The 15,806-nt window shown below is 49.3% G+C and overlaps 1 protein-coding gene across 1 annotated transcript in view; it reads left to right on the top strand.

Annotated features, from left to right (window-relative positions):
- The window catches only part of DYSF (dysferlin), a 70,759-nt gene that overhangs the window by 36,693 nt on the left and 18,260 nt on the right, over positions 1 to 15,806 (top strand). Inside the window, exons 40-47 of the mRNA XM_039724004.1 lie at positions 3,472 to 3,534; positions 7,116 to 7,148; positions 8,192 to 8,290; positions 8,860 to 8,988; positions 9,721 to 9,876; positions 11,045 to 11,136; positions 12,520 to 12,690; positions 13,543 to 13,685. Of these exons, the coding sequence (XP_039579938.1) occupies positions 3,472 to 3,534; positions 7,116 to 7,148; positions 8,192 to 8,290; positions 8,860 to 8,988; positions 9,721 to 9,876; positions 11,045 to 11,136; positions 12,520 to 12,690; positions 13,543 to 13,685 (886 nt within the window). The remainder of the gene's footprint in view (positions 1 to 3,471; positions 3,535 to 7,115; positions 7,149 to 8,191; positions 8,291 to 8,859; positions 8,989 to 9,720; positions 9,877 to 11,044; positions 11,137 to 12,519; positions 12,691 to 13,542; positions 13,686 to 15,806) is intronic.

Here is a 15,806-nt window from a genome sequence, read left to right as displayed (position 1 = left end):
ATGGTGTCAGGAATGTTTGGTGGATCTTTTCCTGGTCTCCCATCCCTTGGTGGGATATCAAGGGCTGAAATTTCCCTTTTCCCTGTTTGTGGATGCCACAGGGCTGGAAAAGCTGGAGTGTCTGGAAGGAATCTGCCTTCCAAGTGTTTCCTGCCTCAGTTTCCCTGGCCTTGAGCAATTCCAGGCATGGAGGAGCTGCTTAATCCAAGATGTCCAATTTGGGCATGGATCCTGCTCTTTATCCACATCCTTGGTGGCTCCTGGGGGTTTATATTCCCAAGGATTTTCTGGTGCTTTTGGATATTTGTAGTGTATCCCAAGGAAGGTTTGGGCTGGGTCCCACATCAAGCTGGGAATTAGGAATTTGGCAAATTCCCAAAAGGCTGTGGATGTGGCCCTGCTCGTTCCTGCTCATTCCAAATCCTCATCCCTGGCAGTGTCCAAGACCAGGTTGGACAGAGCTTGGAGAAACCTGGAATAATGGGAGGGGTCCCTGCCCATGGAAAAGGTGGAATGGGATGACATTTAAGATTCTCCCTAACCAAATCCCCTGGCCTTGAGCAATTCCAGGCATGGAGGAGCTGCTTAATCCAAGATGTCCAATTTGGGCATGGATCCTGCTCTTTATCCACATCCTTGGTGGCTCCTGGGGGTTTATATTCCCAAGGATTTTCTGGTGCTTTTGGATATTTGTAGTGTATCCCAAGGAAGGTTTGGGCTGGGTCCCACATCAAGCTGGGAATTAGGAATTTGGCAAATTCCCAAAAGGCTGTGGATGTGGCCCTGCTCGTTCCTGCTCATTCCAAATCCTCATCCCTGGCAGTGTCCAAGACCAGGTTGGACAGAGCTTGGAGAAACCTGGGATAGTGGGAGGTGTCCCTGCCCATGGAAAAGGTGGAATGGAATGACATTAAAGATCCTTCCCACCCAAATCTTCCATGATTCCATGATCCTATTCACAGCTCCGTAGGGATCTTGTCCTGAAATCCTTCAGCCTCCATTGGAATTGGGACAGGACAATTGGGAAAAGTTGTCTCCAGTGACAAGTGTGGAAAGGGAAAAGCAGCTCTCGAAAATGCTCCTGACTGGAGCATTAGGAAATTGGGAAAGCAGCCTCATTCCCTCCTTTTTGCTTCCCATTTAAGGATTTATCCTTAAAATTTACAGCTGGGCTTCATCTTTTATCAGAGAAGTAACTGGAGCATATCTGTGGAGAACATGGAATTTGGGAACGGGACTTTTTGTAATAAAATCCCCCTTTTTAAAGTCCAGGACAGAGAAACTTGGGAGAAAACTGAGGGAATAATGTGGGAATCTGTGGGATCCCAACTTGAGATGTGGAGCTTGATCCCAGTTTTCCATGACCCGGATCTCGGATTTCCCATGATCTGGAATTGGGATTTCCCACAATCCAGTGCAGGAAGTGCTTAGACATTTCTAATTGCAGGATTCCCAGTTTGTCCCGTTTTTCTGAGTGGCCAGGATGGGGAGAGCACCCTGGGATGCCCAGAGTGGGATCAGCCATGCCCACGATTCCCTGGAATCCTCTCCTCAGACTTCCATGATTTATTCATGGAAAACCATGTTGGTGGCAAACCTGTTCCCATTTTTTCCTTTGTGAATAAAACCTCTGGATAGGGACTCACCTCCCTTTATACCCCCTGGAGCTCTGGGAGTTGCTCCTGGAAATATGGGATCCCATCCCAAAGATTCCAGAAGGAATGAGACGGAGCTTTGGAATCCTGGAACTTCGTTCCCTGGGATAATTTTATTGGAAAGTTCTCCAAACTCAGATTGAATTTAGGGGAGAGTTTAAACAGCAGGAAAAGGGGGAGAGGGATGTGACAAAACCATTCCAAAGTGGAAAATTCTGGCATTTTTTTCCTGGAAGAAATATTTCCCAAACAAACTCCCTGCCACCGATGGAGTTCTTTGGTTTGACCCTGGATTTGTCCTTCTCCATTTGTTTCTTTCCTTGTTTTTCCTGTTATTTTGGGAAAGGAGGGAGCTTCTTCCTGGAAGGCCAACCCAAAATTCCCACCTCAGAGTTCTGGCCCTGGAAGCTGCTCCTCTCCTGGAGGTGGACATGGATTGAGGCGTGGATGGACCATTGGGATCATTCCGCCCATCCCAGGCCAGATTTGGCAGGTCAAGGAGCAATCCCGGCCCGCAGGGACCATCCTGCTCTGCTTTCCTGGGAAAAGGGATGGATCCCAAGCCAGCAGCTCGTGCTCAGGGCTCTTTGGAAGCAGGAGCCAGGATTTTTCATGGATGCATTTCCTTGTGTGGCTCCAGAGTTTTTCTCCCTCCTTGCCAAGCTTGGCGTTGGTCCCTGCTTGAAAGGATGGTTGGAACAAAGGATCCCTTTGTTGCTTTCCTTGGAAAATCGGGAAAACAACCAGAGGTGAAATCCCTCTGCTCCAAGGTTCGGGAGTGCCTTATCCATCTCATCCAAGCAGGATGAGGAGTTCAGCTGGAGTTTAAAACCAGTTTAAGTGCACGGGAATCACATCCCAGCCACCCAAAGTGAGGAAAATCCTAAAAATCATGGCTTTGGTCCTTTGGGAAAAGGACACGGAGTGGGGTTTTGGAAAGGTGGGATTTGTGGAAGAGGCTGCTGGATCAGGCCTTGTTCTGCCTGCTCTGCTCCCGGTGTTTTCCGAGGGTTCATTCCCATGGGAAGAGGCTTGGGAAGGACTTCCACACTCCATGGGATTTGTTGTGTCTGCTCATGGATAAACCAGCTGGAAAGGATCTGTTCCCAGTTCCCAGAGCCACGAGGGAATCCTGGTAGAAAATGATCCTCAGGGAATGTTTTCCCTGTGGAACAGCTGGAAATTGTGGAGTTTGGCCCAAAGATGCCAGTCTGGATCTGGTGGGATCACAGCAGGGTTTTGGGAACAAGCCTGAGCTGGATAACTGGGAATGCTGTCGGGATTGTCCTGATCCTCAAACCTGGCTGTTTTCTGGGAAGAACCTCTCATTCCTCCCCCTTTTCCACATCCAAGGGATCCTTGGAATCCTGGAGCAGAGCTGCCACTTCCTGCCCATGGAAGGGATCCTGGGTTTTGGTTTGCCCGGGATGAGCTGGGCTTGGACCTGAGCTTTGATCCTGAGCATTCCCAATCCCATTCTAAACCCCCATGCTCAGATACTTCCCTGGATTCTGGGATAACTCCTTGAGTTTGCAGCCCACGGTATCCAGGGAAAAGTCTCTCCTCCACTGGGAATTACTAACAGCTTTTCCATAGTTTTCCCCTTTAATATCCCATTTTTCCTCTACCTCAATCCAGCTGTTTGCCAAACATCCTTAAAAACAAACCCTGCACTCATCCCAAATTTGCCTCATCGTAGTAAACCCCAGAGTTGGGAATATTAGTTTGGATTAATCCCTTTAATTGTTGCTTTCGCTGCTGCGTGTTCATCCTGGTTCCCGGAATTCCTTGGATAACAGATCATTTTAATTTGTAGCTTCCCGAGGGTTTGACGAGCTCAGCACTAATTAACATCCCGGATTCCCGGGCCCCGCCTCATGTAGGTATTGCTTCCTTTCTAATTGCTAATTAATTGCTTAATTAATTAATCGCTTAATTAATAACCTGAGTCCATGAGGATACGCGGATAAAGATGGAAGGAGGCATTTTCCTTCTGGTAATGATCCGCTTGCTGCTTTGGAAAGTGGAAATTCCAGCTGGCTGCCCCTGTGTCCTTGGGTTTTCCATTAATTCGAAAGGAAATAGGGGGGGTTTTGAAGGAATTCTGTGCCCAGCTCAGGGATCCCAGCACAGAATAGACGTGGAAATGTGGGAGTGATCCAGAGAACCAGGATGATCAGAGGGATGGAGCAGCTCTGCCATGGGAGAGGCTGGGAGAGCTGGGAATGTCCAGCTTGGGGAATGGCTGCCACTGGCCAAGGGGAGATTGGGCTGGGATCTGGGCAAGGAATTGCTGGCTGGGAGGGTGGGCAGGGGCTGGGCTGGAATTCCCAGATTTGCTGTGGCTGCCCCTGGATCCCTGGCAGTGCCCAAGGCCAGGTTGGATCCACCTGGGGCAGCGGGAGGGGGCCCTGCCCATGGAAAGGGGGGAATGGGATGGGATTTGAGGATCCCTTCCCTTTTCCTGTTCCCTTTGTGTCTTTTCCATGAGAAAAGCAGATGTTGGGATTTTCCTGGGTTTTATAAGGAGGGCAGTGGAGCTGCTTTGCCTTCTCAGGGATAATGCTCCAGAAAAGCAATTCCCTTCATCCCAAATTCATCCTGATCAGATTCCCCACGGAATCATGAAATGGTTTGGGTTGGAAGGACCTTAAATCTTATCCTATTCCACAATTTCCATGGGCAGGGACACCTCCCACTGTCCCAGGTGGATCCCAGCCCATTCCAATGTGGCCTTGGACACTTCCAGGGATCCAAATATTGTCCAATGGATGGATTTCTCCAGTCCAGAGAGGTGGCAGTGCTGGGATCCCAACTATGGAAACAAAAATTCCTGAAATAACCCTTCATTCTGCTGTCCATCCACATTTTTAATTTCCATGGATATGGTTTTTGTTTAGGATAAAGAAAATCCAGGGGAAAAAAAGAAAAAAGAGGAAAAAACGGTAAAGCATTAATTTAAAATCAAATGATGGGAATATTAGATCGGAATAAACCATCCCATTGTCCTGGTTCTTCCAGGATCCTCCAGGAATGGGTGTCAATGGGATAAACCCCAGTTTGCAGAAAGATAGGAATGTTTCGTTGGGAAAACCATCCTGGTTTGGAAAACTGAGTTCCCATCTTCCTTCCCAGCTCCTTCTCCTTTATGACTTGGGAGCTTTGCACAAAAGCAGGAGCTGGGAATGAGGCCCAGGGGCTGCAGCTGGGGAAATCTTGGAAAAAAGCTTTTCCAGCCAAAAAAACCCAGCTCCGTGCAGAGCGTGTGAGGGAGGTCCTGGATTTCACCGGGATCTGCCTCTGGCTGGGGCGTTAATGAGGAGGGGGAAAAGTTTAAACTGCCAGAGGGCAGGGATGGGTGGGATCTTGGGATGGAATTCTGCCCTCTGAGGGTGGGGTGGGGGTGGGATGGAGTTCCCAGAGAAGCTGGGGCTGCCCCCAGATCCCTGGAAGTGTCCAAGGCCAGGTTGGACACTGGGGCTTGGAGGCACCTGAGATAGTGGGAGGTGTCCCTGCCCTTGGGTGGGGTAGGAATGGGATGGGATTTAGGGTCTCTTCCAACCCAAAGCATTCCTGGATTCTGGAGCCCATCTGCTCCAGGTTGGACACTGGGGCTTGGATCCATCTGGGAGGTGTCCCTGTCCATGGAATGGGATGAGCTTTCAGGTCCCTTCCCATTCTATAATTCCATGATTCCTGGGCACCTCCTGGAGGAGAGGAACTCAGGAGGGAGTCTCAGACACCTCTTGCATTCCCTGCTGAGGAGCCCTACAACGTGGTTACTCTGCCGTTACTCTGCTGTTACTCCAGCTCATGCTACTTTCCAAATCCCCCATCCCAGCACACGTTAACAGAGCCGAGTGGAACCAATTCCAGCCAATCCATGTCTGTAAACTATTTGGGATAATTGGTTGTTTGCTGTGTTTGCTCCTTCCAAATCCAAGCCCATATTTCACGGCTTCTCCGGTTACTACTCCTTGGAAGAGCTCTGGGTGTTGGATGGCTTCTCCTGGGAATGGTTCCCATCCCAGTGCTCCCCGCCCCGGAATGTTCCTGATGGTTTTGATATTCCCAGCTGGGAGCCAGCCCATGGCACTGCCACTGGGAGAGGGGAAAGTATTGCCAGAGAAAACTCCGGGATTTCCACAGCCGGGGTTTGTGGGATCATGGAATGGTTTGGCTTGGATGGGATCTGAAAGCTCATCCCATTCCATGGGCAGGGACACTTCCCACAATCCCAGGTGGATCCAAGCCCCAGTGTCCAACCTGGCCTGGGGCACTGCCAGAGATCCAGGGGCAGCCACAGCAAATCTGGGAAACAAATCCCCCATCCCAGCACACGTTAACAGAGCCGAGTGGAGCCAATTCCAGCCAATCCATGTCTGTAAACTATTTGGGATAATTGGTTGTTTGCTGTGTTTGCTCCTTCCAAATCCAAGCCCATATTTCACGGCTTCTCCGGTTACTACTCCTTGGAAGAGCTCTGGGTGTTGGATGGCTTCTCCTGGGAATGGTTCCCATCCCAGTGCTCCCCGCCCCGGAATGTTCCTGATGGTTTTGATATTCCCAGCTGGGAGCCAGCCCATGGCACTGCCACTGGGAGAGGGGAAAGTATTGCCAGAGAAAACTCCGGGATTTCCACAGCTGGGGTTTGTGGGATCATGGAATGGTTTGGCTTGGATGGGATCTGAAATCTCATCCCATTCCATGGGCAGGGACACTTCCCACTATCCCAGGTGGATCCAAGCCCCAGTGTCCAACCTGGCCTGGGGCACTGCCAGAGATCCAGGGGCAGCCACAGCAAATCTGGGAATTCCAGCCCAGCCCCTCCCCACCCTTCCATCCAGGAATTTTTCCCATATAGGAGAAACTCTCCTTCCTCCAGCCGTGCTTTGTTCCTGGAGCTGCTGCAGCTCCTGGGATGATGGGATTGGGTGAAATGATCTGCTTATTCCCAGGATATCCAAATGACAGGTCCCTCTTGGGAAAAAGTTTGGAGTTCCAGGGTGGTGAGAGGTAAGAGGGATGGAATGGGGTTAGGGAGACAGGAAACCTCTGGATAATCATGGCTACAGCTTTCCAGGTGGGAATAAGCTCCTTTTCCAGGAAATTTGAGGTTAAATTTATCCACAAGGGATTCTCATGTGGGGGTTGTGCCCGGTGGGATCCATGAAAAAGCTGGAAAGGGAGCACAGACCCAATCCCAGAGATTGTCTGTGTCGTGGACAAACCCCTGGAGGTGATTTGGGATACCTGGAGGGAATTTTATCCTTCCCCCGGATAAATGAAATTCCTCAATCCATCCTTTGCCGATCCATTGCTTTCCATGGCTTTCCCATTCCCAAATGGAATCATATCCATCATCATTAATATTCTAGCTGCTCCCTTTCCCTCCTTTTTTATGTTTTCCCTGTTTTTCATTGGAATATCGGTCAAAATCCACCAAAATCTCTAATCCAGCTCTTTCCCTTGGGGCTGCAGAAGATCCTGTGGGTAAGTCCTGGGATGAATCCGAGCATTTTCTTGTATCCCAATACCTGTGGAATGTCACAATGTCCAAATGGAGCCCTTGAAACAATAAAATGGGAAGTGATGAAAGGAAAATTAGGATTTCCCTCCGCCTCCAAAAAAGGAGGTGGCAGAAGCCTCAGAGTGAATTTCTGGAACATTCCAGTTAAATCCAATATCTATCCATTAAATCCTGTGCTGTTGGCTTCAAATAGAAATCCAATAAAACTCCATTTGGAATCTTCCATGAGGTCACCGAGCTGGAATTCTGCAGCCTCCTAAAAGGAGACACCAGGATTTTCCAGGAATTTTTTCATGGATTGCCAGCAAAGCAATCTCAAAAACAGGATTCCTATAAAATCCATGGAATATTGAACCAGCATGGTCCATTTTTCCTCCTGGAATAGCATCCTTGGAGCTGGAATGGTTTGCACTGGGAATGAGGCAATGGGAGTTGGTGAGAGCTGAGGTTTTGTGGGATTTTCCCAGTTTTTTTAGTCTGAGGATTGTGTCATTCCAGAGATCTGAACACCATTGGATTGTAATGGAAAGATGGGAATTGTATGGATTTATTCATTTTTCCACAGGTTTTATTGGGATGGGGATGTTGGAAGGTGCTGAGATACAACCAGGAAGTTAATCCCTGTCTCCCAAATCCCAAAAATTTCCAGGGAAAGCCTAAAATTGGGGCATTTCAGGCTGTTAACACTGGAGTTAAATTGGTTCATTCCCTGCATGGAAATCCTGGAAAAACTACCCTTCAAGTGGCAAAAAATTCCCAAAAAATTCTCCAAATTCTTGTAATATTTTTCTTGGAGCTCTAGGTCATCTTCCCATGAGGAATAATCCTCTTGTGAATATCCACAGTGGCTGAAACGCCCGGATTTGGGCTGAGACCATCCCAAAAAAAGCTGGAAATCAGGGATGGGGTTGATGCAGGGTTCACTTCCCAAATCTGGGAGCTGCTGCTGTTTTCTGGGGATTTATTTTTTGTGGAAAATGAGTAACTTTGGGATCTCTGGCTGCAGGAGGAGGAATTCATCGACTGGTGGAGCAAATTTTACGCTTCCACAGGAGAGAGGGAAAAATGTGGATATTACTTGGAAAAGGGATTTGACACCTTGAAGGTGAGTGACTTCTGTCAGGTGTGGATGCTTGGAATTCCACTGTCCACAGTTTCCTTGGGATTTTTGGCTTTTTTTCCATTCAGGTTCAAAAAAAAACCAAAACATTTTCCCCAGATCTGGAAAATTCTGTTTCCTTTGGAAAAGCCTTTGGGGAAACTTCCAGAAATTTTCCCTTGGGAAGTGGCGAAAGGGGTGGGAAACTGCCACCCTGGGAGGGGTTTGGGAATGAGGAAAATCAGGGATTTTTCAGGGAAGAGTGAGATTGAGGCACAAGAAATGTTAAATTTAACGCAAAGTCCCAAATAGGGAAGATTTTCCTTGGTTTTAAGGAAAATATTCCCAGCAGGAAAATCTTTACCCATGAAAAACCCACCAGGAGACCTTGGCTTTGTCTGGGTCTTTGGGATGGGCTGGAATTTTTTGTGGGATTCCCGAATTCTCCTCTTCTCACTGCCCCAGAGGGAAATAAGGGTGAAAATTCCCAGAAATTCCTCCTCATGGGATGAATTTTCCCAGGATTGAGGAATTTGCTTGGAATTTTTTTCCATGATCCATCTTTTCCCCCTCAGGTCTATGAGACAGAGCTGGAAAACGTTGAGGAATTTGAGCATCTCTCCGACTTCTGCCACACCTTCAAACTGTTCCGGGGGAGATCCCAGGATTCCAGTGACGACCCCTCGGTGGTGGGGGAATTCAAGGTGGGATGGGCCCTCTCCCCATGGATTGTGCCCATAGGGGTGGGAATTGTGGGATTATTAAAGTCCTTTTCAGCCCAAATTGTTCAGTGCATCCAGGAATTGTGGGAACTGTAGAATCCTCATCCTTGGAAGTGGCCAAGTCTGCTTGGAAGGGGCTTGGAGCAACCTGGGATAGTGGGAGGTGTCCCTGCCTATGGAAAGGACGGGAATGGGATGGGATTTAAGGTCCTTCCAGGCCAACCCATTCCAGGATTCTGGAGCTTCTCTGCTTTGGAGCCAGGCTGGGAGAGCTGGGAATGTCCAGCTTGGAAAAAAGAAGGATCTGGGATGAACTTTGAGCCCCTGGCAGGGCCTGGAGAGGCTCCAGGAGAGCTGCAGAGGGAATGGGGACAAGGGACAGAGGGACAGGACACAGGGAATGGCTGCCACTGGCCAAGGGGAGATTGGGCTGGGATCTTGGCAAGGAATTGCTGGCTGGGAGGGTGGGCAGGGGCTGGGCTGGAATTCCCACATTTGCTGTGGCTGCCCCTGGATCCCTGGCAGTGTCCAAGGCCAGGTTGGGATGGACTTGGATTCATTGGGATCAGGGAAGGTGTCCCTGCCCATGGAATGGGATGAGCTTTCAGCTCCCTTCCCACCCAGACCATTCCATAATTCCACCATTCATTCCGGTCATTCCAAGCCTGCTCCCATCTCCACGTGTTCTTCTCTGAATTCCCGTGTCCTTCCCAGGGTTCCTTCAGGATTTACCCTCTTCCTGACGATCCGTGTGTTCCGGTGCCTCCCCGGCAATTCCAGCAGCTCCCGGCCAGGGGACTCCAGGAATGTCTGGTCCGGGTTTACATTATCCGGGCCTTCGACCTCCAGCCCAAAGATTCCAATGGAAAGGTATCCTGGTGGGAAAAGTCGGGGGTGGCTCTTGTAGTGGATTCTTAGAACAGCTCAGCCCTTATTGGTCAAAATTGGGTCAAAATTGGTCAGAATTTACAAATTTGCCCTAAAATTTAGGAATTTTTTCCTGTTTTCTGTCCCCCTTGGAATATCTGTGAATTTTGGGAGGGAACTCTTCCTTTGTCCGCTGGGATTTTTCAGGATTATTTCCATGAGTTTTGGGTTTGGCTTTATTTTGGGATTGTTTTTTGTGTTTTGGTACTAAAGAGAATAAAATCCCATTTTTCCCAAAATTCTTTCTTGCAAAGGTTTGCTACTCTGGAAGGGAAATTCTGTGAAAATGGGAATTGTGTAGATCTAAAATGCCCCAAAACTCAGGGAAGGGAAAAATCCTTTTTAATTATCTTGGTTCCACTGGAAAAGAGGGGAAATTTTAAGTAATACTGTGGGAAATATATGAGGCAATATCTAGGAAAGATAGATGGGAAAATACTAAATACACATGGAAAATTTATGGAAAAATAATGAATAGGTATGAAAATACATGGACAAATATATGAAAAATGGGAAATATGTATGGAATATATGGACAAATAGATGCAGAAATTCTAACCACTTTTTAATTTTCCCATTTTTTAAAATTGATTTGGAAGTGTTAATTCCTAAAAAAATCCCTCATTAGTAATTTTTCCATTTAAAACCCCAAACCAACCCAAATTTGATCCCAAATTTCCCCTGGGATGGGAATTTTATGGAGGCTCATCCCAGCCCAAGGAATACCTGGGTGCTCATTTCATTCCCTGAGCGCTGTTTCCCTTCCATTCCTTAAAAAAACAAATCAGCAGGAAAAGGGAAATCTGGGAGAAGTGATGAGAAAACTTGGTCTGGGTGTTTTTTTCCAGGGAATTCCTGGATGTGGCTGGGATGATGGATCCCTGTAGATCCAGGTAAAATCTTTTAGGTGGAATTGGATCTTTTCCTTGAATTTTTTTCCTTCTCCTGGCAAAAAACCCAATTTGAATTAAATCCCCCAGTTTCCAAATTGATGCCGAATTCCCAGAATAATTTTATTTGGGAGAGGGGTGGGATTTTGGAACAACCTACGGAAAAGGGTGGGACTGGAATCCCATGGGATTTTTGTGTTTCCTTCTGTGCTCACCTCCAGTGTGATCCCTACGTGAAGATTTCTGTGGGAAAGAAATCCATAAATGACCAGGAAAATTACCTTCCCTGCACTCTGGAGCCTGTCTTTGGGAAGTAAGTATGGATTCCATTCGGGATCCATGGAATTTTTTGGGTGTCCTGTGGAGGGAATTGTGCTGGGCCAACCAGAACTTCCATCCCAACACCCAGTTCCAGGCTGGAGAAACCTGGGGTAGTGGGAAGTGTTCCCTGCCCACATCAGGGATTGGGAATTGAGTGAATTTTAAGGTTTCTCCCATCCCAATCTGTTCCATGATTCCCTTGTCTCTCATTCATCAATCCCTGGGATTTCTGACTTGTGGACTGGCAAGCTGACATTCCTTAGTGAAGGAATCTGGATCATCCCATTGTTGGGAAAGAGTTTGGGGAATTTTTCCTCATCCAGGAATTTTGATCCAATGTCTGAAGGAAAAACGTGAGGAATGGACAGGAATGGGGCACCTCCACATGTTCTGGAAAAGGATTATCCATGGATATAATTGAGTTGTTTCCCTCAGAAATGGGATAAAATTCCAAGGATAATGGTTTATTCTGGGAAAGCTGTTTGGCAAGGCTGGAAAAGGAGCAGAGAAACTGAGGAAAGCTCAACTCCATGGGGCTTTGTTCTCCCAGAAAATCAGAGAATCATGGAATAGCCTGGGTTGGACAAGACCCGTAAGGATCATCGATTCGACTCCTTCCCAGGACAATCCCAGCAATCCCACCCTGTCCATGGGAACATTGTCCAAATGCTCCTGGAGCTCTGGCAGCCTTGGGAATGTGGCCATTCCTGGGGAGCTGTTCCCAGCACCCTCTGGATGAGGAACCTTTTCCCAATGTCCAACCTAAACCTCCCCTGCCACAGCTCCAGCCATTCCCTGGGCCCTGTCCCAGAGATTGGAGCTGCCCCTTGGGATGAGCTCCAGGCTTCCAAAATCCAGGACTCAAGGCACAAACAGGGATCAAATCCTGCTTCCCATAAAGTCCATCTGATTTTCCAAGGCTGCTCCCACCAGTCCAGGCCACCAATGCTGGGACACCTCCCCAACAAAGCAAGAGGGAGAGAGAGATGCATTTAAATGGGATTTTGGGAAGGAATTCCTGGCTGGGAGGATGGGGAGGGACTGGGCTGGAATTCCCAGATTTGCTGTGGCTGTCCCTGGATCCCTGGCAGTATCCAAGGCCAGGTTGGATGTTGGGGCTTGGATCCACCTGGGATCAGGGAAGGTGTGGAATGAGGTCATTAAGGTGTCTCCTGATCCAAACCATTCCATGATTCCTTGGTAAACAAAGCCAGCACAACACAGCCCTGGCTTTACTGGATCGAGGTGACACAGAAGCTCAGGAACTCTGATCCATCCCATCACTGGTGGGGTAGGATGGAGAGTAGGTCAATTCCCATGGAATTCCAGCAGCACCATCCTCTTTTCCCAAGCATTTCCGTCTCCCCGTTTCCAGGATGTTTGAGCTGAGCTGCACGCTGCCCCTGGAGAAGGACCTCAAGGTCACCCTCTATGACTACGACCTACTGTCCAAGGATGAGAAGATCGGCGAGACCGTCATCGACCTGGAGAATCGCTTCCTCTCCAAATACGGAGCTCGCTGCGGCCTCCCCCAGACCTACTGCATGTGGGTTCCTCTGTGGGCTTAGGATGTCCAGGAATCCTGGGATTGGGATGCTGAGGTGGCCACGGGATCACAGCACGGTTGTCCTGAGGGACCTGGCTGAAGATGCGCTTCCCAGAATCCTGGTTCTCCTCCAGGGAGATCCCATTCCGTGCCTGGTGGCTCCTGGTGACCTCGTGCTGAGGACACCCCCAGAGAGGCTGTGGCTGTCCCATCCCAGGAACACAAGATTGGGCTGGGATCTTGGCAAGGAATTGCTGGCTGGGAGGGTGGGCAGGGGCTGGGCTGGAATTCCCAGGGCAGCTGTGGCTGCCCCTGGATCCCTGGCAGTGTCCCAGGCCAGGTTGGACACTGGGGCTTGGATCCACCTGGGAGAGTGGGAGGTGTCCCTGAATATGGAAGGGGTGGAATGAGATGGGTTTTATAGTTTCTTCCAGCCCAGCCCATTCCAGGATTCTGGAGCCCTTCTGCTCTGGGGGAGCTGGGAATGTCTGGTCTGGAGAAGAGAAGGATCTGGGATGACCTTTGAGCCCCTTGCAGGGCCTGAAGGGTCTCCAGGAGAGCTGCAGGGACTGGGACAAGGCCTGCAGGGACAGGACACAGGGAATGGCTCCCACTGGGAAAGGGAAGGTTGGGCTGGGATCTTGGCAAGGAACTGCTGGCTGGGATTGGGCTGGAATTCCCAGATTTGCTGTGGCTGCCCCTGGATCTCTGGCAGTGTCCAAGGCCAGGTTGGATACTGGGGCTTGGACCACGTGGAATAGTGGGAGATATCCCAGCCCATGGCACTGGATGAATTTTAAAGTCTTTCCATCCCAACCCATTCCATGATTCCATGATTCTGTTTGGTTTCAGCTCCGGCCCGAACCAGTGGCGAGACCAACTCCGCCCTTCCCAGCTGCTCCACCTCTTCTCCCTGCAGCACAACTACAAAGCTCCCACCTACAAATCCGACCGGATCATCTTCCGGGATCAGGAATACCTCCTCTCCGAGCTGGGTAAGATGTCCGGGATGCTTTGGGATTGCAGAATTTCATTGCTCCAGAGAAAGGGATGGAGCTGGATGTCATGGAGACATCAGCAGGTTTGAGAGATGGCATTGCCCCCATCCTCCTCCCCTCTGGCATGTTGGCTCTGAACCATTCCCAAGCTTGGCCGTGCCCCAAATCCTGGGATTGAACCCAGATCTTTAATCCAGGAGCATTGATCTTGAGTTGGACCAAACTCAGCGCCCCTGGATTGGGAGTGAGAAGCTCCAAACTGATAGTCCAAGTTCTGCCAGAGCCAGAAGAGCATCCCTTCCATTGGAATCAGGAATGGTCACTAGAGGGAGACAATATCCCATACACAGACCTGGGAATTCTTTCGGGATTTGGGGAAACCAGGGAACAAACCCAATTCTACAAAGAAGAGAAAAGTCCCAGACTTTTGGGGAGGAGTTTGTTGTTTGCCCTTGGCACCTCCCTCTGACCCAACATTCCAGGGGCAGGAGGGTTTTTTTGGGAAAATGCTTCTTTAAGGCACAAAAAGAAGGTTTTAGTCCCAGGAGGAGGTGAAATCCCACTGGGCCTGACCCAGGAGCTGCAGTTTGGAATTTTGGAATGTTTAGGTTGGGACCATAAAGATTATCTCATTCCACCCTCTCCTTGGGCAGGGACACTTCCCCCTATCCCAAGTGGATCCACCTGTCCTTGGATAATTTCAGGAATCCAGGCACAGCCACAGCTTCTCTGAGAATTCTCTTCCAGGGTCTGTCCACCCTCAGAGCCAAGAATTCCCAATATCCCACATAAATTTTGATTGGATTTAAGGCCACCACACCAGGGATGTCACCAGAGACACAAAACAAGGCACAGCCCAGGGCTGATCCCTCTCTGCGCTCTTGGAAAACAAAGCACAAATCCCTTCAGGAATTCAGGTTTTCCCCTGAGGAGAAGGCCAGCAAGGAATCCTTATGGAAAAGTTTTCCCAGGAGAGCTGAGAAGGTGTTAAAATGTGTCCCCCCCGCATGGCAGTGCCTGCTGTCACCTTCTCTGGCTTTAACGGCAGCGAGTTCAAACAGCAGAACAAAGCCCGAGGCTTGACCCGGGGCAGATCTGGAATCCAGCTGTGAGCTCTGGAGCCGGACTGGGAATAAACTGGAGCCATTAAACACGAGAGCTGGGATTTTACAAGCCCCTCCCCCCAGCCCGTTATTCCATAACTCCCAGATTTTGTTTTTCTCTGAGAGGGGCTCGATCTTTTCTCGGCGCATAAAGCCGCACGTGTGTGCACATGCTGGAATTCCAGGGTTTGGGAAATGGTTGGGAATTAGCCCAGGTGGCTGGAGTTAAGTGTGTCCATGCCAAGGAAGGAGCTGGGATATCTCACCGGGATTTGGTGGAGTTGGAATGATATTTATGGAATATTTATGGAAGAATATTTATGGAGCTTGTTGACTTTCAATTGTCCTGGAAGGTGCATGACCAGAGTGTGGTGAAATCCACCAACCCAGCCTGGGATTTTGGGATTGTTTGGGTGAGAGTCAGTGAATCAGGGAATCTTTTGGGTTGGAAAAGACCTTGTAGATCTTGGAATCTCAGAATTCAGGTTGGAAAAGACCTCCAAGATCAAATCCAACCTTGTCCAAGTGTCATGTCTGGTTGTTCCTTGGACATCTCCAGGAGTTGGGACTTCACCACTTGCCTGATATCCAAGGACAGGGCATCATGTCCCATCCCAGGAATGGGATGGTGAGGCAGGAGTTGGCCATTGGCTGTACTGGGATGGATGGATGGATGGATGGATGGATGGGTGGATGGATGGATGGATGGATGGATCCTGACAAGGAAGAGAAGGCAGGAATGTCCATTATTGAGGAATCTTGGCCCATCTGTGGCAGGATCAGGGGTTGGTGTGGAGTAGGTCAGGCGGAGGAGATAATTCCAGGTCTTCCTTGGATGGAGGACCACAAATATCCTGGTGGGACTGGAGCAGGGATTTGGACTGGAGTAGGAACTTTGAACAACTCCCGGCCTGTGCTGGTGGTGTTTCCATGTCCTTCCTCCTCCTCCCATTCCTGTCTTTTACCCCAAATACCACAGGGAAGAAACGGGATCCCACTGGGAGCTCCTTCCTGT

Source organism: Passer montanus, unplaced genomic scaffold (assembly GCF_014805655.1).
Source record: "Passer montanus isolate IOZ18808 unplaced genomic scaffold, ASM1480565v1 scaffold109, whole genome shotgun sequence".
Taxonomy (NCBI): Eukaryota; Metazoa; Chordata; class Aves; order Passeriformes; family Passeridae; genus Passer; species Passer montanus.
This window is presented reverse-complemented; position numbering and strand designations above follow the sequence as displayed.